The 26602-nt window shown below is 42.5% G+C and overlaps 1 protein-coding gene across 2 annotated transcripts in view; it reads left to right on the top strand.

Moving 5' to 3' along the window:
* The window catches only part of PDE8A (phosphodiesterase 8A), a 173367-nt gene that overhangs the window by 90424 nt on the left and 56341 nt on the right, over positions 1-26602 (top strand). For both annotated transcript variants that reach the window (XM_055417883.2, XM_055417884.2), the window contains exons 4-5: positions 13190-13246; positions 13922-13976. In XM_055417883.2, the coding sequence (XP_055273858.2) occupies positions 13190-13246; positions 13922-13976 (112 nt within the window). The remainder of the gene's footprint in view (positions 1-13189; positions 13247-13921; positions 13977-26602) is intronic.

Raw genomic sequence — 26602 nt, 5'->3', positions numbered from 1 at the left:
TCCCCTCAATCTTCCCCAGCATCAGGTCTTTTCAAATGAGTCAGCTCTTTGCATCAGGTGCCCAAAATATTGGAGCTTCAGCTTCAACATCAGTCCTTCCAATGAACACCCAGGTTTGATCTCCTTTAGGATGGACTGGTTGGATCTCCTTGCAATTCAAGGGACTCTCAAGAGTCTTCTCCAACACCACGGTTCAAAAGCATCAATTCTTTGGTGCTCAGCTTTCTTTATAGTCCAACTCTCACAACCGTACATGACTACTGGAAAAACCATAGCCTTGACTAGACGGACCTTGGTTGGTAAAGTAATGTCTCTGCTTTTTAATATGCTGTCTAGGTTGGTCATATCTTTCCTTCCAAGGAGTAAGCGTCTTTTAATTTCCTGGCTACAATCACCATCTGCAGTGATTTTGGAGCCCCCCAAAATAAAGTCAGCCACTGTTTCCACTGTTTCCCCATCTATTTGCCATGAAGTGATGGGGCTGGGTGTTAATTTTAGGGATGTTTAAATCTTGCCTTTTAGGAGCTAGAAAAGATTAAAAGCTAAATATTAATGTAACGGTTTAAAAACTGAGCTGACAAGAAATTGACATCCCATCAGAAGGCTGTTTATAGGTACACAGAAGATGACTTCTGTGTACTTGAGAATTCACCTGTCAGGTGGTCAGACAAGGTGGCTTTCGCCTTGGTGTGACTCACATCTGTTAAAACTTGCCCCCGGCCTTGGTCTCTGGCCTGCTGTGCTGCCTGCATCCCTTTCCTGTTACTGTTGGGTTGATGACAGTTAGCCATTGTCCCTGGAGCCAGATCTGTCGGACGTGCCATCTGGCAGTGCACCCGTGAGGGCTACGAAGGTGTGGAGGGAGTCCTGACCCCAGGGCCTAGCCTCTGGCCTTCAGGTCACTTTACGTCTTCTCTGAGAATGTGTTTTCTTAGCTGTAAATCTGGAACATTTGGTTTCTAAGATCCTTTCTGTCTCTAACATTTCATGGATGGCATTCAGAGGAAGGGAAGGAAATGTCTCAGTTACATGGTACTTATAGTCCTGATGGACTGCTGCAAGGCACGAGAGGTATCTGAAGAGGGCCAGAGAGCCCAGATAGAAGAGGTGAGAGGGGTGAGGCGCTGAGGAAAACCTGGCTTCCTTCATGGTCTTATCCCAGTCCAGACCTGGCCACAGATGTGTGCAGAACAGTGACCTTCACACTTATAAACATGGCCTTGCTAGACCATTCAGGGCTCTAAGGGAAAAATTAAATTGTGGTAGTTATGTTCTGCTTTTTTAAAAAAAACTTTTTATTTTCTATGGGAGTATAGCTGATTAACAGTATTGTGATAGTTTCAGGTGCATAGCAGAGCAACTCAGCCATACGTATACATGTATCCATTCTCCCTGAAGCTCCCCTCCCATTCAGGCTGCCACATTACATTGAGTAGAGTTCCCTGTGCTGTACAGTAGGACCTTGTTGATTATCCACTTTATTTATTTATTTATGTTGAGTTCAGTTCAGTTGCTCAGTCATGTCTGACTCTTTGTGACCCCATGAATCACAGCACACCAGGCCTCCCTGTCCATCACCAACTCCCAGAGTTCACTCAAATTCACCTCCATGCTAAAGCTGAAGCTCCAATTCTTTATTTTGGTTATCCACTGTAAATATATGCTCTACTTCTTCTTCTTTTTTTTTTTTTACTGTGGAAATGCAAAAGTAGGAAGTCAAGAAACACCTGGAGTAACTTGCAAATTTGGCTTTGGGGTACAGAATGATGTAGGGCAAAGTCTAACAGAGTTTTGCCAGGAGAACGCACTGGTCATAGCAAACACCCTCTTCCAACAGCACAAGAGAAGACTCTACACATGGACATCACCAGATGGTCAACACTGAAATCAGATTGATTATATTCTTTTGTAGCCAAAGATGGAGAAGCTCTATACAGTAAGCAAAAACAAGACCAGGAGCTGACAGTGGCTCAGATCATGAACTCCTTATTGCCAAATTCAGACTTAAATTGGAGAAAGTGGGGGAAGCCACTAGACCATTCAGGTATGACCTAAATCAATTCCCTTACCATTATACAGTGAAAGTGACAAATAGATTCAAGGGGTTAGATCTGATAGAGTGCCTGAAGAACTATGGATGGAGGTTCATGACATTGTACAGGAGACAGGGATCAAGACCATCCCCAAGAAAAAGAATTGCAAAAAAGCAAAATGGTTGTCTGAGGAAGGCTTAAAAATAGCTGTGAGAAGAGGAGAAAAGAAAAGCAAAGGAGAAAGGGAAGAATATAACCATCTGAATTCAGAGTTCCAAAGAAGAGCACGGAGAGATAAGAAAGCCTTCCTCAGTGATCAGTGCAAAGAAATAGAGGAAAACAATAGAATGGGAAAGACTAGAGATATCTTCCGGAGAAGGCAATGGCAACCCACTCTAGTACTCTTGCCTGGAGAATCCCAGGGACCGTGGAGCCTGTTGGCTGCAGTCTTTGGGGTCGCACAGAGTCGGACACGACTGAAGCGACTTAGCAGCAGCAGCAGCACAGATATCTTCAAGAAAATTAGAGATACTATTGGGGGCAGGAGGAGAAGAGGACGACAGAGAATGAGATGGCTGGATGGCATTACCGACTTGATGGACATGAGTTTGAGTGAACTCCGGGGGTTGGTGATGGACAGGGAGGCCTGGCGTGCTGTGATTCATAGGGTCGCAAAGAGTCGGACACGACTGAGCGACTGAACTGAACTGAAGGGAACATTTCATGCAAAGATAGGCACAATAAAGGACAGAAATGGTATGGACCTAACAGAAGCAGAAGATATTAAGAACAGGTGGCAAGAATACACAGAAGAACTATTAAAAACAAACAAACTTCACGACCAGATAATCACAATGGTTTGATCGTTCACCTAGAGCCAGACATCCTGGAATGCGAAGTCAGGGGGGCCTTAGGAAGCATCACTATGAACAAAGCTGGTGGAGGTGATGGAATTCCAGTTTAGCTGTTTCAAATCCTGAAAGATGATGCTGTGAAAGTGCTGCACTCAATATGCCAGCAAATTGGGAAAACTCTGCAGTGGCCACAGGACTGGAAAAGGTCAGTTTTCATTCCAATCCTAAAGAAAGGCAATGCCAAAGAATGCTCAAACTACTGCACAGTTGCACTCATCTCACACGCTAGTAATGCTCAAAATTCTCCAAGTCAGGCTTCAACAGTGTGTGAACTGTGAACTTCCAGATGTTCAAGCTGGATTTAGAAAAGGCAGAGGCACCAGAGATCAAATTGCCAACATCTGTTGGATCATTGAAAAAGCAAAAGAGTTCCAGAAAAACATCTATTTCTGCTTTATTGACTATGGCAAAGCCTTTGACTGTGGATCACAACCAACTGCAAAATTCTTAAGAGATGGGAATACCAGACCACTTGACCTGCCTCCTGAGAAATCTGTATGCAAGTCAGGAAGCAACAGTTAGAGCTGGACATGGAACAACAAACTGTTACCAAATCGGGAAAGGAGTACGTCAAGGCTGTATATTGTCACCCTGCTTATTTAACATTTATGCAGAGTACATCATAAGAAACGCTGGGCTGGATGAAGCACAAGCTGGAATCAAGATTGCTGGGAGAAATATCAATAACCTCAGATACGCAGATGACATCACCCTTACGGCAGAAAGTGATGAACTAAAGAGCCTCTTGTTGAAAGTGAAAGAGGAGAGTGAAAAAGTTGACTTAAAACTCAACATAAAGAAAACTAAGATCATGGCCTTTGGTCCCATCACTTTATGGCAACTGGATGCTGAAGCAGTATCAGACTTTATATTTTTGGGCTCCTAAATCACTGCAGATGGTGACTGCAGCCATGTAATTAAAAGATGCTTGCTTCTCAGAAGAAAAGTTATAACCAATCTAGATGACATATTAAAAAGTAGAAACATTACTTTTCCATCAAAGGTCCATCTAGTCAAGGCTGTGGTTTTTCCAGTAGTCATGTATGGATGTGAGAGTTGGACTATAAAGCTGATCACCGAAGAACTGATGCTTTTGAACTGTGGTGTTGGAGAAGACTCTTGAGAGTCCCTTGGACTGCAAGGAGATCCTACCAGTCCATCCTAAAGGAAATCAGTCCTGAATATTCATTGGAAGGACTGATGCTGAAGCTGAAACTCCAGTACTTTGGGCACCTGCTGCGAAGAACTAACTCATTTGAAAAGACCCTGATGCTGGGAAAGATTGAAGGTGGGAGGAGAAGGGAAAGACAGAGGATAGATGGTTGGATGGCATCACCGATGCAATGGACATGAGTTTGAGTAAGCTCCGGGAGTTGGTGATGGGCAGGGGCGCCTGGCGCACTGCAGTCCATGGGGTCGCAAAGAGTTGGACACGACTGAGCGACTGACCTGAACTGAACTGAAAAATACATATGAGGCTTCCCTCGTAAAGAATCTGCCTGCCAGTGAAGGAAGCACAGGTTCCACATCCCTGGGAGTCAGTGAGATCCCCTGGAGGAGATGACAACCCACTTCAGTTTCTTGCCTGGGAAATCCGATGGACAGAGGAGCCTGGTGGGCTACAGTCCATGGGGTCACAGAAGAGTCGGACACAACTTCACGAATAAACAACAAGTACGCTTTTTGAGGTGGGAAAGTGTTCTGTTTTTACACATTTTGGGAATGGAATCTTCCCAACCCAGGGATTGAATCTGGGAATCTTCCCACTTTGCAGGCAGATTATTTACCATTTGAGCCACCAGGGAAGCCTTCTAAACAAATAGGGTAACTTATTCAGCAAATTTTTATTGATACATAAATGTACAGTTTTACAGTTTGAAAATAGAGACGGTGACTTGGGTTGCTGCCTATGTGGTTTTAGAGATGCACAGACTGTCACGTGTGCGTGTCCTCTCCAAGTCCCCACCACCGTCTTTCCAGCCTCTCCTGGAGGTTAGGGGGTCCCAGTGGGAAGTACTGAGTTTCAGAAGTTCTCCATGTTGAGCCCAGCTTTTTCCATATTTGGCCCAAGGGTCACTAGAACAGTTCTAATCCCTTTCCCCCACTTTCCAACATTTGAGGGCAGGAACAGTCTTTTCGGAGTGGACACATCCTCACTGCTTCACAAACTGGTCTCATATTCCAGTCCCCAAAAGAGGGTCTCTTCTCAGTACCTTCCTCCAGTCAGGAGCTCTTGTCAGCCTGGCTCCAGAACTGAAAAGCCCACAGGTTTGGGATGACGAGAGTGGAGCAAGCAGAGCAGTGTTCCCCTTTGTTGGCTGGAGAGCTGACCTCTACACACGCATCCCAGTCATCTTCCCTTCCTGATGGCTGTGTTACAGCCCTGTCGAGAATCTGAAGTCTCTCTCACTAGCTGTTTTCTACTACATCATATTTGTCTTGTTGACTGAGGATTTGCAAGGAGGAGGGGCCCTTGTGCCATATGTAAGGAGTTTTCCAGAGGCAAGAGTGGGCCTTGATTTATCTTGCTGGTCAGTTTCATCTCCATTCTGGCCCTTACCTGGTTTATGTCCCTTGAGATCATCCCTTTAAGGGGGCCTGCCCACTTTAGACAGTCCCTTCAAGGACTCTCTCCAGGATTTCCCTCCTGAATGTGTTCTCCACTTACACGTCTCATGTGACCTTAGCCCTGGCAGAGCTCTGTCTGTCCCTTCATCTTCCTTTTGGGACACCTGATCAACACCCCTGAGTAGGGTTTTTCATCAGTTGCTGACTTTTCTCAGCAGTCGTGGCTGCCACCTGGATAGTGAAGTAGAGGATGGACAGGGCCGAGCCCAGCCAGCCCACTGAGGCCAGGGCCTCCTCCCAACTTCCCATGGAGACAAAAGCTGACCACGGCCGTTAACAAACCAAGATAAGATGACAGATGTGTCAGGAGTTGGGAGACAGAGAAGGACAGGTTCCCTGCCAAGTCTCTTGTGTTGTGGGGACTAGTAGAGGAGCCTGTTCTGGGCGTGTCCTCTGCAGCTGAAATTCCAGGGCCTAGAGGAAGGAAGAGGGAAGAAGCTAGCTTCACTCCAACTGCGTACGTCTGAGCCTGCTGCTGGAGCCACACCAACTAGAGCCGAGCAGCACTACTTCTGTGACTGACTTTCTACATCCACTGGAAACACAGGACAGGGAGCAGAGGGAGGCAGACAAAGATATGGTTTCTCTTGCCGTGTTTACGAAGGATGGAGGCGTGAGGAGCCTGGCATCAGTCCTTCACCTACTGCAGTATCAAAGCAGCGAACTGCATTAATTCTCAGAGAAGACAGAGAGCAGGCCAGGAGGCCGCTCTGTGTAGTAGACCCGTGCACACCTGCTGGCGGTATGCTCTGAGCATGAACCTGCTCCTGTTGACTGCTCTGCAGGCCCAGACCTAAGAGGAGGATGGCTGCTAACACCCAGGGAGAAGCCTCTGACCCTCCCTGCTACAGACACACTGCCTGGTTGATGACGCTGCAGTTCAGGAACAAAGATGGGGCCCTGTCAAAAGCTGCCAAGTAATGGAGGGGGAAAGAACAGCCTTAAAGACTAAGAAAATTATTTTCTATAAGCAACTGAAGGGACTTCCCTGGTGGTCCAGTGACTAAGACTTTGTGCTCCTAATTCAGGGGCCTGGGTTCCATCCCTGGTCAGGGTACTAGATCCCATATGCTGCAACTAAGAGTTTTCAGGCGACAGCTAAAGATCCAGCATGCCACAACTGAGACCTAGCACAGCCAAATAAATAAATATATATTTTTAAAAGTTGCCATAAACTCCCCCAAAGAACCTTTTAGAAAACATATGCTTAGTGTCCTCAGAAGAAATGAAGAAATACTCCTCTGTGCAACAGGAACAGGACACCATAATGAAAGGGGAGATTTTTATAAAAGGAGATGGGGAAATAAAGCACCACACAGAAACCCCACATACATGGACAGAATGTTCCATGTTGAGTGTAGAAGCGAGACTGCACTCAGAGTGCTGGATGCTTTCAATAACCATCTCTGCATTTACCATGGTCTGAAGATCATCCTTTATTACTACTGTAAATTCCATTCTTGTCCATGTGAACCTCATTCCTCATGGCAGAGGGAACAATGTCAAAGTACACATGATGGAGTCAGGCTTTTGTCAGATTTAACTCATGGAAAGGCTTTGCTGTGTTCTTACAGTAAGCCTCCAGCTTGTGGCCTTTCTCTGGTTTCGTGTCAAGACCATCATCAGAATTATTTGTAGTTTCCTGGTGCATCTTGACACTGGAAGTTGCCCGCCCTGCTCCCACCCCTCTATACCCATTTCTCCTCTTTTCTTTTCTTCTTTTGGCCATGCCATGGGGCATGTAAGATCTTAGTTCTCTGACCAGGGATCGAACCCACGCCCCCTGCAATGAAAGCGCAGAATCTTAATCACTGGACCACCAGTGAAGTCCCTACTCTTTTCTTGATAGTAGAATTTCTAGTGTTTCGGTGGGAAGACAACCACCTAGAACATACACTGCACCCCCTACGTTTTCTTGCCGCTGGTCAATGGACATGTCACGTGCATTTTCTGGAAAGTGTCCGTGAGGGGAGAAAGCATGCCCTTCTTAACTGTTCTTTAGATTATGGCTAGTGCTCAGCATCTGTCTTGGATTATGGGAAGAAACCAAGACAGGAGAAGCCAGGTTCCTGATGTTGCAAAGTGCCATAGCAGCTTGGATTCCCTACTTCTGAACATCTTTTATGTGGGAGCTGAGTCTTGTTGAAGCCGCTTTCTCTAGAGTTTTGTGCACAGCCGAGTCAGACACAAGTGTCTCACCAGGGAGCCTGATTCTGGGGGCTTCCCAGTATGCTTGTTCAGCCTTCAGAACATCATGCTGTGGACTCACGCCCCATCTTTTCTCCTGACTTCTTGAAGTCTTCCTTCCGTATGTCTGGGGGTACATCTTGGTGGCGCCATGTCATTTTTTTCTTGGTTTTCATGAATTCTAAGGTAAAGAGTCTTAGTTTTCAATCCAGGTTCCTGACATTTCTATTTCCTGGCCAGTTCTTCTTTCTTATGGACCAGAAAAAGCCTAGAATACACTCCTACCTTTTTTTAAACTTATTTTTTAATTGAAAGGTAATTGTTTTACAGAATTTTGTTGTTTTCTGTCAGACATCAACATGAGTCAGCCATAGGTATACATACGGCCCCTCCCTCTTGAACCTCCCTCCCATCTCCCTCCCCATCCCACCGCTCTAGGTTGATACAGAGCCCCTGTTTGAGTTCTCTGAGGCATACAGCAAATTCCCATTGGCTATCTATTTTACACATGGTAATGTAAGTTTCCATATTACCCTCTGCATACATCTCATCCTCTCTTCCCCTCTCCCCATGTCCATAAGTGTTCTCTGTCTGTTTCTCCACTGCTGCCTTGTAAATAAATTCATCAGTACCATCTTTCTAGATTGCATATATATGTATACAGTATACATATATAGTATACAATATTTCTCTTTCTGACTTACTTCACTCTGTATAATAGGCTCTAAGTTCATCCACCTCATTAGAATGGACTCAGTTGTGTTCCTTTTTATGGCTGGGTAAAATTCCATTATATATATGTTCTATGACCTCTTTATCCATTCATCTGTTGATGGACATCTAGGTTGCTTCCATGTTCTAGCTATTGTAAATAGTGCTGCAGTGAACATTGGGGTACATGTGTCTTTTTCAATTTTGGTTTCCTAGGGGTATATGCCTAGGAGTGGAATTGCTGGGTCATATGGTGGTTTTATTCCCAGTTTTGTAAGGAATCTCCATACCATCTTCCATAGTGGCTGTATTAATTTATATTCCCACCAACTGTGCAAGAGGGTTTCCTTTTCTCCACATGCTCTCCAGCATTTATTGTTTGTAGACTTTTTGTTGATGACCATTCTGACCAGTTTGAGGTGATACCTCATTGTAGTTTTGATGTGCATCTCTCTGATAAAGAGCAATGTTGAGCATCTTTTCCTGTATTTGTTAGCCATCTGTATGTCTTTGGAGAAATGTCTGTTTAGGTCTTTTTCCCAGTTTTTGATTGGGTTTTTTTTTTCTGGTATTGAATTGTATGAGCTGCTTGTATATTTTGGAAATTAATCCTTTGTCAATCTTTTCATTTGCTATTGTTTTCTCCCATTCTGAGGGGTGTCTTTTCATCTTATTTATCATTTCCTTTTCTGTACAAAAGCTTTTAAGTTTAACTAGGTCCCACTTGTTTTTTTTTTTATTTCCATTACTGTAGGAACTGGGGTAAAGAATCTACCTGCAATGCAGGAGACCCTGGTTCAATTCCTGGGTTGGGAAGATCTCCTGGAGAAGGGATAGGCTATACACACTCCAGTATTCTTGGGCTTCCCTTGTGGCTCAGCTGGTAAAGAATCTGCCTGTAATACAGGAGACCTGGGTTTGATCCCTGGTTTGGGAAGATACCCTGGAGAAGGGAAAGGCTACCCACTCCAGTATTCTGGTCTGGGGAATTCCATGGACTGTATAGTCCGTGGGGTCACAAAGAGTCAGACACAACTGAGCAGCTTTCAGTCTTTCAGGAGTTGTATCATAGAGGATCTTGCTTTGATTTATGTCATCGAGTGTTCTGCCTGTGTTTTCCTCTGTGAATTTTATAGTTTCTTACATTTAGGTCTTTAATCCATTTTATCTTTGTGTATAGTGTTAGAAAGTGTTCTAATTTCATTCTTTTACACATAGCTGTCCAGTTTTCCCAGTACCACTTATTGAAGATGCTATCTTTGCTCCATTGTATATTCTTGTCTCCTTTGTCAAAAATAAGGTACCTGTAAGTTTTCTTGCCTGGAGAATCCCAGGGAAGGGGGAGCCTGGTGGGCTTCCGTCTGTGGGGTTACACAGAGTCGGACCCGACTGAAGTGACTTAGCAGCAGCAGCAGGTGTATGGGTTTATTTCTGGGTTTTCTATCTTGTTCCATTGGTCTGTATTTCTGTTTTGTGCCAGTACCATAATGTCTTGATGACTGTAGCTTTGTAGTATAATCTGAAATCAGGAAGGTTGATTCCTCCAGCTCTATTCTTCTTTCGCAAAACAGCTTTGGCTATTCAGGGTCTTTTGTGTTTCCATATTAATTGTGAAATTTTTTGTTCTAGTTCTGTGAAAAATGAAATTGGTAATTTGATAAGGATTACATTGAATCTGTAGATTGCATTTGGCAGTATAGTCATTTTCACAATATTGATTCTTCCTTCCCGGGAACATGGAGTATCTCTCCATCTGTTTATGTCATCTTTGATTTCTTTCATTAGTGTCTTACAATTTTCTGTGTTCAGTTTTTTTGTTTCCTTAGGTAGGTTTATTCCTAGATATTTTATTCTTTTTGTTGCATTGGTGAATGGGATTGATACCTTAATTTCTCTTTCTGATTTTTCATTGTTAGTATATAGGAATGCAAAAGATTTCTGTGTATTGATTTTGTATCCTGCAACTTTGCTAAATTCACTGATTAGCTCTAGTAGTTTTCTGATAGTATCCTCAGGGTTTTCTACATATAATATCCCATCATCTGCAAACAGAGCTTTACTTCTTTTCCAATCTGGATTCCTTTTATTTTTTTTTCTTCTCTGATTGCTGTAGCTAGGACTTCCAGAACTATGTTGAATAATAGTGGTGAGAATGGACACCACCCCTGCCTTTTCATACAGTGTTAGACCTCCTTTGGAGGGATGGGCTTGTCTCTGGGAAACATGGTCTTTCCTTCCTCTTTGTTCTCAGCCCCATGTCCCTTATCCCAGTGTCCCGACCTGCTTGTGTGTGGTTGCCTATCTGCTCTGTTGCCACTCAGATCTCTGTTTCTCCTGTAAAAAGACATGAGCTGGTTTGAGGTGGCTGGTGGCATACTTCAAAGTTGCCATTTCTCCCTCTAAATCTTCATGATATGATAGAAGTATAAACAGATGAACAACTAGAAATGTCCTAAGAAGCCATGAAACTACTATTTGCGAGTCCACATCTTTCATTCCCTGTTTAAGGTTAGTGCTGGGGTGAGTATCAGCCAGCAGGTTTGAAAAGTGGCTGGGGTCCATCTGTGTGAGTGTCTGCTATGCCAGTTATGCTTCTGAGCTCACATAGCCCTTTCCATGGCTCCTGCTCCAGGAAGGTAAGTTCAGCTCTGTTCCAGGCAGGCAACCACAATGGGCCTGGGGCCTGGTCATCAGGCCCTGCAGTGACCTCCCTAATAGAGCCATGCAAGGAGCGCCCTTTAAGTTGGTTCCCTCTGGAGATGCTCAGCAGAAATGGAAGCTATAGGACTAGAGTGGACACTGGGAAAAGCAAAAGTGTTGACAGAGAGTGTGTATGTGTTATGAGCCGTGTGGTCCATGAGAGAGACTGGCTGTTCCCTGGAGATGGGGAAGCATCTCCATCCCTGAGCAGCTTCCCAGCCCCAGAGCTACTCTGCATATACTGTTGGATTCTAAGCCTTGCTTCGCCTGAGCTCCAGAAGAAAACTTAGCCTCAATACCCTGAGGCAGAGGTAGGCACAGGGGAGCACAGGCAGGCCCATTCATTTATGTATTGTGTGTGCCTGCTCTCATGCTTCAGGGGCAGGATTGAGTACTTGTGACAGAGTCCATATGACATGAAAAGTCTAAAATACTTACTGTCTGGCCCTCTGCAGAAAAATTTTGCCCAAACTGAGGCATCCTTTGCATATGATGACTTGACTTTTCCCTTACACATCTGGAGTGGTTATGTTATGTGTCATCCTTGGGACAGTGGAGAAATAGTCATGCCAGTCATTTTCTATATTTTGTGATTCAGAAGTGACAGAAGTGATTCTTGAACCAGCAGAACTGAAGTAAGGCAGTGAGTCTTGGCTCTTCTCTGTCCCATCATGGACACATCCTCCAAGGATGCTTCTGTCTTGACAGGGGGAGTCCAAATCCAGCCCTCTGCATACCCCTCCATCTGCAGTCACCCTCTTATGTGCGTCTCTTCCTTCCAGGCCAGGGGCCAAGTTCCTCCCGCTTCCTGTGGCCTGGCTCTTCTTCTCCAGAGACTCCTGCTCTTTCCTGCCGTGTAGGGTGGGTCAAAGCCATTGCACATCTCAGTGGGCAGTTTATATTGCTTCTACTCTTCTCCGTCATGTTTATCTCTGTCCTCTCTCATCTCTTGGTTGAATTTTCATTCCCCATGGCTTCTTGGGAGCTGCTTCTCCAGAAGGGTTAAATTCAGTACCTTTGGCAGCCTCGTTGTTGTTTAGTTGTTAAGTCGTGTCCAACTCTTTGCAACACTGTGGACTGCAGCACAGTCTTCCCCATGGACCCCATGAACAGCCAGGCTTCCCTGTCCTTCACTATCTCTCAGAGTTTACTCAAACTCATGTCCATTGCGTCAGTGATACCATGGAACCACCTCATCCTCTGTCCTCCTGCCCTTAATCTTTCCCAGCATCAAGGTCCTTACCAATGAGTTGGCTCTTCGCATCAGGTGGCCAAAGCATTGGAACTTCAGCTTCATCATCAGTCCTTCCAGTGAATATTCAGAGTTGATTTCCTTCAGGAGTGACTGGTTTGATCTCCTTGGCATCCACAGGTGGCCTCGTACTCCCTGGGTAACTTCAGTAGAGCATTGTCTTTGACTTTTCTCCATCAGTCTTCTCTTAAGTCTTTCTTAATTTTTCCTGTGAGGTTTGATTCTCCTCTTTCTGATGCATAAGAATACTTTGCATTTCTGAGTTTTAAATATTTATTGTTACTGTTTTGCCTGCAGCCTGCTTGGAGCCCTGCTCTGCACTGCTTAGAATGCAGTGCAGAGCTGGCCCTCAGGCTGCCTCACCCCCACTGTCATGGTCGCCAGCCACTGGCTGGGATACATGGAGACCTGCATCTTCCTTTGATAGGAAGAGACGAGTGACCCTTCTTGTGTAAGGGAGATTCCCCAGGTAGGGAAAATTCTCCACCTGAAGCAGATCAGACCAGAACAAGAACAAATAGAAGGCATGTCATCAGAGCTGGCTGCTGTCTTCATGCTCCACAATTTTGAGGGTCACCACAGGCCACTGGTTAGCAGTTTGTCCCATGAAGAAAGAAAGGTCAGTTTAGCCAAGAAGGTGACTTCAGAGTGTGGAGGGATCTTTCACTTTCCCCCAACTTTAACTGTTCTACCAAAATTTAGGTTTAGGTGTATTTAGTTTTTAAAGAATTGCTTTAAATTTATTTTAAAACTTTCTTTTAAAGGTCTATCAGATCATCGAAACTCTCAGAAAACACAGTTATTATTGGTGTAGTGCGCAGGTAAGATACTTTTCTTTTTTTAGTGTTGAAATTCAGATGTCAGTGTAATGTGTGTTCTTAACAGAGGCCTGAATAACAGCTTGTGTCCTGTGACAGGCATCACCCTTTCTAGTTTGGCCTTTTCCTCATTCTTATTTTCTTTCACTTTGGCAGTTAAATTCATGGCTGGAGTTTGTACTTTAACACTAGGTTTTGTGATTTTGGACTGTCTTTCACTTTAGAAAAGGGCCAACCCAGGGAGAATGCCATTCCTGAAGTTTGCATGTTTTCCGGATATATTTCTTAGGGACTTCTAACTCCAAATATCTATGAGAATTTACATTATACATAATTGGGGGAAACCTTATATTTCATTTTAAAATGGGAGGTAAGAAAAGAATAAAAATAGTTTAAATTAAAATTTTTACATATCACATAGCTATGTGCTCACTCCTGTGTTCTGGCTCTTAGTATAATCTCTGTATTTCAAGCATTAATATCTATTGCCAAAAAGCCAGTGTGAAACTAAAACAGAAAATTGTTTTAACTTTGTACACTTGATTTGTATGTTAATCTAATTCATCTAAAAGTATTCATTATATGCCAATGATAATATTATATAAATTAGTAAACAAAGATGTGAGATGTAACTGATTAGAAAAAACTGTCTCTAACCATTTCCTTGTTCTTTTAAAGGGTGGATAGAGAAGAGTCATGTGTAATGTCCCTCATTGCTGCTGGCTTCACAAGGGTACGTACTCACTTCTTTGTTATGCAAGTATAATTCAGCATGACAAATTATTTTATCTCCTCTTTAGAGCCTGGCAATAGTTTTGAATTAATTTGAAAAAGAAAAATCGTCCTTGTGCTGTTATAGTTTGATTTAATTTTATTATCTGGTAATCTGATAATCCACAATACTTTGCTTTCTCAGTTGCTCAAAACTATACCTGCTAAATGCATCTAAACATAAAAAAAATCTCCTTTAATGGCTTACTCATTAGTTAAAAGTTGTACCATAGGATGTGTTGTCATAATGCTTACAGGCATACATGCAACTTTAAAACCAATTCAAGGATTCTGGAAGTAAGACCTACCCAACATGGCTCCATTTCTTTCTACCCCTGGCTCTAATCTGTTGGTTTCTCTTAAGCCAAAAAGCTTATGCAGGCTTTGGTCAGCTAGTTGCTAGTGAGCCTTGGGAATAGTGGTGGAGAGAGCTCATATAAGGCTGATCATTAGGCAGACTTGTAGCCCAAATATCAGTGAGGTCATGGAGAAACCTCACCCCTTGATTCTGGCTGGTAGCACTACCAAGTATCTGGAAGAAGCAAATATGCATCCTCCCAGAGGGAGATTCCTTCTTCAGCCTCAGAAAGTCTCTGCAAATAATCATTCAAGGGCAGCAGGCAGCCCTCAGTCAGCATTAACCCGTCCATAAGGAAACACAGCATTGCAAGTGGGACCTCGCAGGGGAGAGAGGCAGTGGGAGCAGGGCCCTCACAGTCCTCAGAAATTATAGTTGTCAGATAAAATCATGAAGTGGTTATTCTTATTATATGTAAAGAGACAAAGACAGGACAAGCTTGCAAATATCTTCAAGGAATAGGAAGCTATAGAAAGTGACATAGCAAATTTTAAACAGAACATAATTGAATTTTGAGAAATGCACATAAAACTGAAAATTTTAAAACTTAGTAGGTCAGAAGAAATTATCCAGCATGTGGCACAAAGATACAAAAACAGAAAATAAGTTAGAGAAGTTTAGAAAAGTGGAGGATAGAGCGGGTGGTTTAGCATATGTATAACTGGAGATCCAGAAGAATAGGAGAGAGAATGGGGTGTTATATTTGAAGAGAATTTTCCAGAACTGATGGAAGACTATAATCCACAGATTCCAAAATTCCAAAGTAGAATAAATAAAAAGAGGACATACCATAGTGAAAAAACAAAATAAAGAGAGAATATTAAAATCAGCCAGAGGAAAAAAAATTAGAACAGCAGACTAACAGCTGGCTTCGCGACAGGAGTAGGTTGAAGTTAGAAAACAGTGGAATAGTGTTTTCAATGTGATCAAAGAAAATAACTGCCTTCCTAGAGTGTTATACCTAGCGTGTGCTCAGTTGCTGAGTCATATCTGACTGACTGCGACCCCATGGACTGTAGCCTGCCAGGCTCCTCTGTGCATGGTATACCTAGGCAAGAATAACTAGAGTGGATTGTGTCTGCTGCATTGGCAGGCAAATTCTTTACCACCGTGTCACCTGGGATCCCTTATACTTAGCATAAATACTTTAGAAAATGAAAGTGAAATCAAGACTTTTAGAAATATGAAAATTGAGGCAATTTGTAACTAGCAGATTCTCAAAGGAAAATTCTGGAGGATGTACTTAAAGCAGAAGCAAGATGAGTCCTAAGTCCCAAGTGGGAGGCCTGAAAGGCAAGAAAGAGTGAGGAGCAAGAAACTGTGAATGTGGGCTGAACACAAACGCATTTGTTTGTTGGTGGTGGTGTTCAGTCGCTCAGTGGTGTCCAACTCTTCGCAACCCCATGGACTGCAGCACACCAGGCTTACCTGTCCTTCACTATTTCCCGGAGTTTGCTCAAACTCATGTCCATTGAGTCGGTGATGCCATCCAGCCATCTCATTCTCTGCCTCTTCCTTCTCCTTTTGCCTTCAATCTTTCCCAGCACCAGCATCTTTTCCTACTGTGTAAAGCAGTAATAACAGTGTCTCATCTGATTAGAGATCACAGATGGAAAAGGACCATAACCTGACAGTCCCACACCAACCAAATGATTGTTCACCCTTCAGGGCACAAGAGGTATTCCTTTGGGCATTATATTAATACATAAAACTCAGAGATGTATTTCTCCAGAAGCCCTGTCTGAGGAAAATAATTAAATAAGGATTTCAAGCATTCAACAAATGAAGTAGAACAGAACTCTAAGATGAGGGAGAAAGTAGTGGAGAGAAGTGGTGTGTGTACATAACACACATTTGTGTGTGTGTGTAGTGCAGAATATGTATCTTTATATATAATTATATAACATCCAATAATACCTCAGTCTTTAAATTCTAAGGTATCTAAGCACACCCTGCCCTAGGTGTCTTCAAGGTTTCAGGGGACAAAGTGGAAGTAAACGCATTCTTGTGGCTCATCTAGCAGACCGGGAAGTGGGTGGGCAGTGAAAGTATTTTGAAGCTTTCTTCTTTGTGGGAAATGTGCAGACTAGAGCACTGCTCATGGGAGAGACTTTCTTCTGGAACTAATTGGTACTTTGTTTTCAAATAATAGTAAAGAAATCTATGTCTGCTTTTGAGATCAGTGAAAAGGAAAGTAACCAATAATAGAAAACTTTAAGAAAACTTCTGGGGGCTTTCCTGGTGGCTCAGTGGTAAAGAATCTGCCTGCCTAAATAAAATACATTAATTTATTATTAAATAAATTAGATTTATTTAATAATCTAAATAAATCTACTTAGGTTATTAAAATAATCTAATAAATTTTAGACTCTTACTACATAGTTTTGTAGTTCAAACCCAGGAGACATTGGTTTGATCCCTGGTCCCTAAGATTCCACATGCCCCGGAGCAGAGTAGCTAAGCCCATGAGCCAGCAATACTGAGCCTGTGCTGTAGAGCCCAGGAGCTGCAACCACTGAAGCCCACATACCCTAGAGCCCGTGCTCCACAGTGAGAAGCCGGCTTACCGCAACTAGAGGGTAGCCCCTGCTTGTTATAGCTTGTTACAGAAAAGCCTTCACGGCAACGAAGATCCAGCATAGCCAAAAATAAATTGATTTTAAAAAGAACTGAATTAATAAAATATGGAGTTTGTGGGAATTCCTTGGTTGTTCGGTGGTTAGGACTCCACCCTTCACTGCTGAGGGCCCAAAGTTCAATCCCTGGTCAAGGAACCAAGATCCCTCAAGCCTTGCATCAACCCTTGCCAAAGAAGTGTGGAATTTTTAGCAACTGGGTCACACTGGCATATCCTCGGAAGAGGAAACAATAGTGTGAAATCAGTGATAAACACAGGGTAGGATGGGAGAAGAATCAAGTGTGTGAACATGGGCTGGATTCTCCCGTTAAAGGATAAGCCATTAGACTGGGTTCAGTTCAGTTCAGTCACTAAGTCGTGTCTGACTCTTTGCGACCCCATGAATCACAGCACGCCAGGCCTCTCTGTCCATCACCAACTCCCGGAGTTCACTCAAACCTCATGTCCATCGAGTTGGTGATGCCATCCAGCCATCTCATTCTCTGTCATCCCCTTCTCCTCCTGCCCCCAATCCCTTCCAGCATCAGAGTCTTTTCCAGTGAGTCCACTCTTCGCATGAGGTGGCCAAAGTATTGGAGTTTCAGCTTTAGCATCAGTCCTTCCAATGAACACCCAGGACCAATCTCTTTAGAATGGACTGGTTGGATCTCCTTGCAGTCCAAGGGACTCTCAAGAGTCTTCTCCAACACCACAGTTCAAAAGCATCAATTCTTCCGCGCTCAGCTTTCTTCACAGTCCAACTCTCACATCCATACATGACCCCTGAAAACCATAGCCTTGACTAGACAGACCTTTGTTGGCAAAGTAATGTCTCTGCTTTTTAATATACTATCTAGGTTGGTCATAACTTTCCTTCCAAGGAGTAAGCGTCTTTTAATTTCATGGCTGCAGTCAGCATCCGCAGTGATTTTGGAGCCCAAAAAAATAAAGTCTGACACTGTTTCAATTGTTTTCCCATCTATTTCCCATGAAGTGATGGGACCGGATGCCATGATCTTAGTTTTCTGAATGTTGAGCTTTAAGCCAACTTTTTCACTCTCCTCTCTCACTTTCATCAAGAGGCTTTTTAGTTCCTCTTCACTTTCTGCCATAAGGGTGGTATCATCTGCATATCTGAGGTTATTGATATTTCTCCCAGAAATCTTGATTCCAGCTTGTGCTTCTTCCAGCCCAGCGTTCCTCATGATGTACTCTGCATGGAAGTTAAATAAGCATGGTGACAGTATACAGCCTTGATGTACTCCTATTCCTATTTGGAACCAGTCTGTTGTTCCATGTCCAGTTCTAACTGTTGCTTCCTGGCCTGCATACAGGTTTCTCAAGAGGCAGGTCAGGTGGTCTGGGATTCCCATCTCTTAAGAATTTTCCACAGTTTGTTGTGATCCACACAGTCAAAGGCTTTGGCATAGTCAATGAAGCAGAAATAGATGTTTTTCTGGAACTCTCTTGCTTTTTCCATGATCCAGCGGATGTTGGCAATTTGATCTCTGGTTCCTCTGCCTTTTCTAAAACCTGCTTGAACATCTGGAAGTTCACGGTTCACGTATTGCTGAAGCCTGGCTTGGAGAATTTTGAGCATGTCTTTACTAGCGTGTGAGATGAGTGCAATTGTGTGGTAGTTTGAGCATTCTTTGGCATTCCCTTTCTTTGGGATTGGCATGAAAACTGACCTTTTCCAGTCCTGTGGCCACTGCAGAGTTTTCCCAATTTGCTGGCATATTGAGTGAAGCACTTTCACAGCATCATCTTTCAGGATTTGAAATAGCTCAACTGGAATTTCATCACCTCCACTAGCTTTGTTCGTAGTGATGCTTTCTAAGGCCCACTTGACTTCACATTCCAAGATGTCTGGCTCTAGGTGAGTGATCACACCATCGTGATTATCTTGGTTGCGAAGATCTTTTTTGTTCAGTTCTTCTGTGTATTCTTGCCACCTTTTCTTAATATCTTCTGCTTCTGTTAGGTCCATACCATTTCTGTCCTTTATCGAGCTCATCTTTGCATGAAATGTTCCCTTGGTATCTAGTTTTCTTGAAGAGATCTCTTGTCTTTCCTATTCTGTTGTTTTCCTCTATTTCTTTGCATTGATCGCTGAGGAAGGCTTTCTTATCTCTCCTTGCTCTTCTTTGGAACTCTGCATTCAGATGCTTATATCTTTCCTTTTCTCCTTTGCTTTTCACTCTTCTTTTCACAGCTATTTGTAAGGCCTCCTCAAACAGCCATCTTGCTTTTTTGCATTTCTTTTCCATGGGGATGGTCTTGGTCCCTGTCTCCTGTACAATGTCACGAACCTCCGTCCATAGTTCATCAGGCACTCTACCTATCAGATCTAGTGCCTTAAATCTATTTCTTACTTCCACTGTATAATCATAAGGGATTTGATTTAGGTCATATCTGAATGGTCTAGTGGTTTTCCACTAGAATGGCAAACCACTTCAGTATACTTGCCTTGAGAACCCCGTGAACAGTTTGAAAAGGCAAAATGATAGGATACCGAAAGAGGAACTCCCCAGGTCGGTAGGTGCTCAGTGTGCTACTGGAGATCAGTGGAGAAATAACTGCAGAAAGAATGAAGGGGGAGAGACGCCCGGCTCCGGCGCAACCGACCACGTGCAGAATCGTGGCTGAGATGAGCTACCCCGCGCCCAGGGTTAGGGTGGTGGCCGAGAGGAGCTGTACCACGTCCAGGAGGCGATGGCTGCTTGGGCACCGGAGGGCCGAGAGGAGCTGATCCACATTCAAAGCAGGAGGGGCGGCCTTGAGGAGATACCCCTCATCCAAGGTAAGGTACAGCGGCTGCGCCTTGCTGGAGCAGCTGGGAAGAGATACTCCATGACCAAGTGGAATATAAGAATCCAGTGTTCTGGGGAGGAAGGAACAAGATGGCGGAGGGATAAGACGGCAAGACCACTTTCTCCCCCACAAATTCATCAAAAGAACATTTGAACGTGGAGTAAAGACCACAAAACAACTTCTGAATACTGGCAGAGGACATCAGGCTCCCAGAAAAGCAGCCCATTGTCTTCTAAAGGAGAGAGAAGAAATCCAGCTCCACCCACCAGAACACTGACACATGCTTCCCTAACCAGGGAACCTGGACAAGTCACCCGTCCAACCCCACACACAGCGAAGAAACTACATAATAAAGAGAACTCCACAAACTGCAAGAAGAGGGAAAGGCCACCCCAAGCAAAGCAATATAAGCAAGATGAAGAGGCAGAGAAATACCCAGCAGGTAAAGGAACAAGATAATTGCCCACCAACACAAACAAAAGAAGAAGATATAGGGAATTTACCTGATAAAGAATTTCGAATTTTGATGGTGAAAATGGTTCAAAATCTTGAAAGCAAAATGGAGTTACAGATAAATAACCTGGAGAAAAGGATTGAGAAGATGGAAGAAAGATTTAATAAGGACTTAGAAGAAATAAAAAAGAGTCAATATACAATGAATAATGCAATAGATGAGATCAGAAACACTCTGGAGGGAACAAACAGTAGAATAACAGAGGCAGAAGACAGGATAAGCGAACTAGAAGATAGAATTGTAGAAATAAATGAAACAGAGAAGAAAAAAGAAAAACGAATTAAAAGAAATGAGGACAATATTAGAGACCTGTGGGACAATGTTAAACGCTCCAACATTTGAATCATAGGAGTCCCAGAAGAAGAAGACAAAAAGAAAGACCATGAGAGAATACTTGAGGAGATAATAGTTGAAAACTTCCCTAAAATGGGGAAAGAAATAATCACCCAAGTCCAAGAAACCCAGAGAGTCCCCAACAGGATAAACCCAAGGCGAAATACTCCAAGACACATATTAATCAAATTAACAAAGATCAAACACAAAGAACAAATCTTAAAAGCAGCAAGGGAAAAGCAGCAAATAACACATAAGGGGATTCCCATAAGGATAACAGCTGATCTTTCAACAGAAACTCTTCAGGCCAGAAGGGAGTGGCAAGACATACTTAAAGTGATGAAAGAAAATACCCTACAGCCCAGATTACTATACCCAGCAAGGATCTCATTCAAATATGAAGGAGAAATCAAAAGCTTTACAGACAAGCAAAAGCTGAGGGAATTCAGCATCACCAAACCAGCTCTCCAACAAATGCTAAAGGATCTTCTATAGACAGGAAACACAGAAAGAGTGTATAAACTTGAACCCAAAGCAATAAAGAAAATGGCTACGGGATCGTACTTATCAATAATTACCTTAAACGTAAATGGGTTGAAATTTTCAAAAAGGCTAGGAAACAATTCTCATAGCCATCAATAGTTCAGTGTTGAGTTCATGAATAGTTTTTAAAGTTTGGGACAAACTGTAGTATTTGCTATTTGAAGTACTGTTTGTAATTGGCATATTACGATGTAACATTGGTCTTCATTTCCAACTTAAAACACCTAAAAATGCCTAACAGGTTTTTAGATTTGTGAATTTTAGTTGAAATGTATTTTACGATGTTACTAAACCTGCAGAAATATTGAAATATTTCAGAGAACTTATTCACCGTACATTTAATTTATTTTATTTATAAAAGTTATGAACTGTAGGAAGTTTTACTTGTTGGGTCAAATGCTTGTTGCTTCAAATGCTTGTTGCATTTGAAGTGCTAGTTACAAGAAAATCAAATACCTTCAATGTATAAATGCTATTAAGTTTTTAAAGGACTCTGGAGTATAAGTAAGTTTGTTTAAAGAAATTTAGTCTGTTCAACTTGAAAAAAAAAAATAAAATTGGATTATTTGATTTAAAAAAAAAAATAAAAAAAAGAAAGAATGAAGGGATGGAGCCAAAGCAAAAACAATACCCAGTTGTGGATGTGACTGGTGATAGAAGCAAGGTCCAATGCTGTGAAGAGCAATATTGCACGGGAACCTGGAATGTTAGGTCCATGAATCAAGGCAAATTGGATGTAGTCAAACAGGAGATGGCAAGAGTGAACGTAGACATTCTAGGAATCAGTGAACTAAAATGGACTGGAATGGGTGAATTTAACTCAGATGACCATCTACTACTGTGGGCAGGAATCCCTTAGAAGAAATGGAGTAGCCATCATGGTCAACAAAAGAGTCCGAAATGCAGTACTTGGATGCAGTCTCAAAAACGACAGAACGGTCTCTGTTCGTTTCCAAGGCAAACCATTCAATATGACAGTAATCCAGGCCTATGCCCCAGCCAGTAATGCTGAAGAAGCCAAAGTTGAACGGTTCTATGAAGACCTACAAGACCTTTTAGAACTAACACCCAAAAAAGGTGTCCTTTTCATTATAGGAGACTGGAATGCAAAAGTAGGAAGTCAAGAAACACCTGGAGTAACAGGCAAATTTGGCCTTGGAGCACGGAATGAAGCAGGGCAAAGGCTAACAGAGTTTTGCCAAGAGAACGCACTGGTAATAGCAAACACCTCTTCCAACAACACAAGAGAAGACTCTACACATGGACATCACCAGATGGTCAACACCGAAATCAGATTGATTATATTCTTTGCAGCTAAAGATGGAGAAGCTGTATACAGTTAGCAAAAACAAGACCAGGAGCTGACTGTGGCTCAGATCGTGAACTCCTTATTGCCAAATTCAGACTTAAATTGAAGAAAGTAGGGAAAACCACTAGACCATTCAGATATGACCTAAATCAAATCCGTTATGATTATACAGTGGAAGTGAGAAATAGACTGGGTTGCTGCTGCTAAGTCACTTCAGTCGTGTTCGACTCTGTGTGCCCCACAGACAGAAGCCCACCAGGCTCCCCCGTCCCTGGGATTCTCCAGGCAAGAACACTGGAGTGGGTTGCCATTTCCTTCTCCAATGTGTGAAAGTGAAAAGTGAAAGTGAAGTCACTCAGTCGTGTCCGACCCTTAGCGACCCCACGGACTGCAGCCAACCAGGCTCCGCCATCCATGGGATTTTCTAGGCAACAGTACTGGAGTGGCTTGCCATTGCCTTCTCCGATAGACTGGGTTACGAAAGTACAATTACATGTTTATAAGATAGTGATAAAAGGAACTTAATAATAAAGAAAAAGGCAACAAGTAAATGTAGACAAAAGGAACACAGGAATTCCAATATCAACATCAGATATGGTGGAACCTAAGACTTTGTTTTAAATACACATTTTATATACAAATTTTACATTGTTGTTATTATTACATAGTTTTGTGGTTCTCCTTTTTTGACACCACCCTCCCCAACATTCATACATGTCAGCACCTGTCCGCATTCCCTGACTTCCAGTTGAACTTGTATGAGAACAGCCATGCTAGCCAGCATGCAGGTAAGCATCATAAGGATACCAGGTTGGAAGTTGTGGGTCACCTGTTCCCGGCAGATCCTTAGGTCACCCCTCCTTAAACTGCCTAGGAAAGCATTCACATGAGAAAGAAACTTCCCCTGGGAACTCTGAAGTTCCGTGTGTTAGTACTCTTAGGCTGCAGAACTGGCCATTCTTAACAAGGACCTTCGATGTTTCTGACTTTCCAGTGAAGCTAGAGAAACTGGGAGGACAGATTATTCATCTTGCCTCGAGTTGTTTGCTTACCTTCAGCTGCCATAAACAGTGACAAACTTTATTTTCTTGGGCTCCAGAATCACTGCAGATGGTGACTGCAGCCGTGAAATTAAAAGATGCTTGCTCCTTGGAAGAAATGCTATGACCAACCTAGACAGCATATTAAAAAGCAGAGACATTCCTTTGCTGACAAATGTCTGTCTAGTCAAAGCTATGGTTTTTCCAGTAGTTATGTATGGATGTGAGAGTTGGACTATAAAGAAAGCTGAGTGCTGAAGAATTAATGCTTTTGTACTGTGGTGTTGGAGAAGACTCTTGAGAGTCCTTGGACTGCAAGGAGATCAAACCAGTCAATCGTAAAGGAGATCAGTCCTTAGTATTCTTTGGAAGGACTGATGCTGAAGCTCCAGTACTTTGGCCACCTGATGTGAAGAACTGACTCATTAGACAAGACCCTGATGCTGGGCAAGATTGAAGGCAGGAGGAGAAGGGGATGACAGAGGATGAGTTGGTTGGATGGCATCACCGACTTCATGGACATGAGTGAGCAAGCTCCAGAGTCGGTGATGGACAGGGAAGCCTGGCATGCTGCAGTCCATGGGGTCACCAAGAGTTGGACAACTGAGCCACTGAACTGAACTGATAGCCACCAGGAGTCATTAAGCTTTTTATTTGCATGAGGTTGTACAAGCAATATTGGAAATACGTGTTTGAAATTCTGTACAAGGAAGTCCATCAGCACAGCTTCGTGGACTGCCAAGTATATCCCAGTAGAAAGTCTAGTTAATCATGGGCCTCGTGTTTTCATAGTACAATTGTGTTATCATTAAACTAATTGTAAAATGCAAAGGTAACTGACACACACTCTCTCCCTGCCCTCTCACCTGCACTAGTTAATCAAGGTATTCCCTGCAGCCTCTGCCAAAATTGTGGTTAAGTGCATGTCTCTACGAAAAACACATCCATGCATAAAGCACAGGTTTGAAATAGTCATTTTAGAGGTCTGTGACTTAGGATATATGGAGGTAGCAGTCTCACCACTTAGTAAGTGACGAATCCAACTAGGTGACCAGTCCTTCGAGACCGCACGAGGTAACTTGTCTTCTCACACAGAGTCCCGTACTCTGGGGTATCAGAAGGATACTGAGGTGACGGAGGGCACAGAGAGCAGAGCATTCAGGCCTGGAGACAAGGTGGTTTTCCCAAGTCTCATGGCTGGGAGGCAGTGTGGCCCAGGCTTGAGCCCAACTCCAGAGCTGAAAGCCAACACTGCAGTGAGATCTCTGGATTCATCGGGCAGACGGCTTTTCTGTAGATTGGCCATAGTTCAGGATTCCACAGTGGATTCACACTTGCTTACCTCCTCAGTTGGACTTGGCAGTTGAGCTTTCTGACTAAAATCTCAGAGGTTAGGGAATTTTTTCCCCCTCTTTTTTATTTTTTCAGTTATGGAAACATGATAACACATTTACAGGAGATTTGGAAAATACAGAACAAAGTTACATATAGTTCTATTATATATATTACAATTTTTTTAAAGTAGATAAATTAAGATTTTTAGTAGTAGTTTCAATATCAAACTCTTAAATTAACAGAATGCATATACAGAGAAGTAGAATCTTACATAAACCTGAAAAGCACCATGAACCAATTTGAAATAATTATGATTTATTATACAATTTTCACACAGCAGTAGGATACAAATTCTATTCAAGCTCCCATAGATTATAAACTAGGAGACACTGAAAAATAGATATCCAGGGACATAAGACCAAGTGCAAAAATCTGGTGGTCTAAAGTTATTAAAATCATACAGAGTCTCTTCTCTTATCACTGTGGAATTATGTTAAAGATCAATATCAAAAGATATTTGAGAATAACCCAATCCACATATTTTCAAGTGCAGTGTGACTTTACCAAGAGAGATCTTTGACTTAGCCATTGAAAGCCTCAATAAAGTTAGAAGACTGGAAAAAAACAGGGTGATTCAAGACAAGAAAGCATTTAAATGTGAAATTAGTATCAAAATTAGAAATTAATATCAAAGATACCTTAAAAATCCCATGCATTTGGTAATTAAATGTCCGCTTTTAAATGATGGATGTATCTAAGAAGTCATAACAAGGAAAATTAGAAAAATATTTGTATTGGAATAAAAATGAAAAGAGAATTTACCAGAATCTGTTGTATGTACCTGCTCAGTGTAATTAAATACAGTGTGGAGTCTTGAATAAGGTATGAAGACAAATAATGGACACTAACATAAAAGGGGATCCAACCAGTCCATTCTAGAGGAGATCAATCCTGGATGTTCATTGGAGGGACTGATGCTAAAGCTGAAACTGCAATACTTTAGCCACCTCATGCGACGAGTTGACTCACTGGAAAAGACTCTGATGCTGGGAAAGGTTGGGGGCGGGAGGAGAAGGGGACGACGGAGAATGAGATGGCTGGATGGCATCACCGACTCTGTGGACATGAGTTTGAGTGAACTCCGGGAGTTGGTGATGGACAGGGAGGCCTGGCGTGCTGTGATTCATGGGGTCGCGGAGAGTCAGACACGACTGAGCGACTGAACTGAACTGAACTGAACATAAAATTTTGTTAAATTTAACAAAATCTGTATTTAGTTAATAATACTGTATCACATGTTAATTTCTTGTTTGTTTGTTTTTTACAGTATTGTATTTCTTTATATACTCAGAATTGGATTAGAAGTTTCAAGCCTCATTCAAAAAAATTGTTTTTAATGTGACCAAGATAAACTTTCTGGACTTTTAGCAGTGCAGTAATACTGTATGCCAAAATACATGGAACTAGGTCAAAGTTTTGAGTGAATATAAATTAGAAATCTAGCATTCTATTCATATTGAGTCAAATAAGTGGAATCAAAATGTCATAAATGTTTTAGATAGGCAAAAATTCATGTTTTCTAAAATATATGTAATACTATTTAAGTTTACAAAAGCTTTTTGACTGCACTTGGTAAAGGCTTGAGAAAGAATATTAAAAAAAAAAGATGAGAAATTGGAAAATATAAATGAAATATGAGCACTGAATATGAAATAGAAAAAGTGA

The sequence above is a fragment of the Moschus berezovskii genome, chromosome 21, assembly GCF_049115385.1.
Source record: "Moschus berezovskii isolate FMDL1 chromosome 21, NW_MosBer_1.0, whole genome shotgun sequence".
NCBI classification, from domain to species: Eukaryota; Metazoa; Chordata; class Mammalia; order Artiodactyla; family Moschidae; genus Moschus; species Moschus berezovskii.
This window is presented reverse-complemented; position numbering and strand designations above follow the sequence as displayed.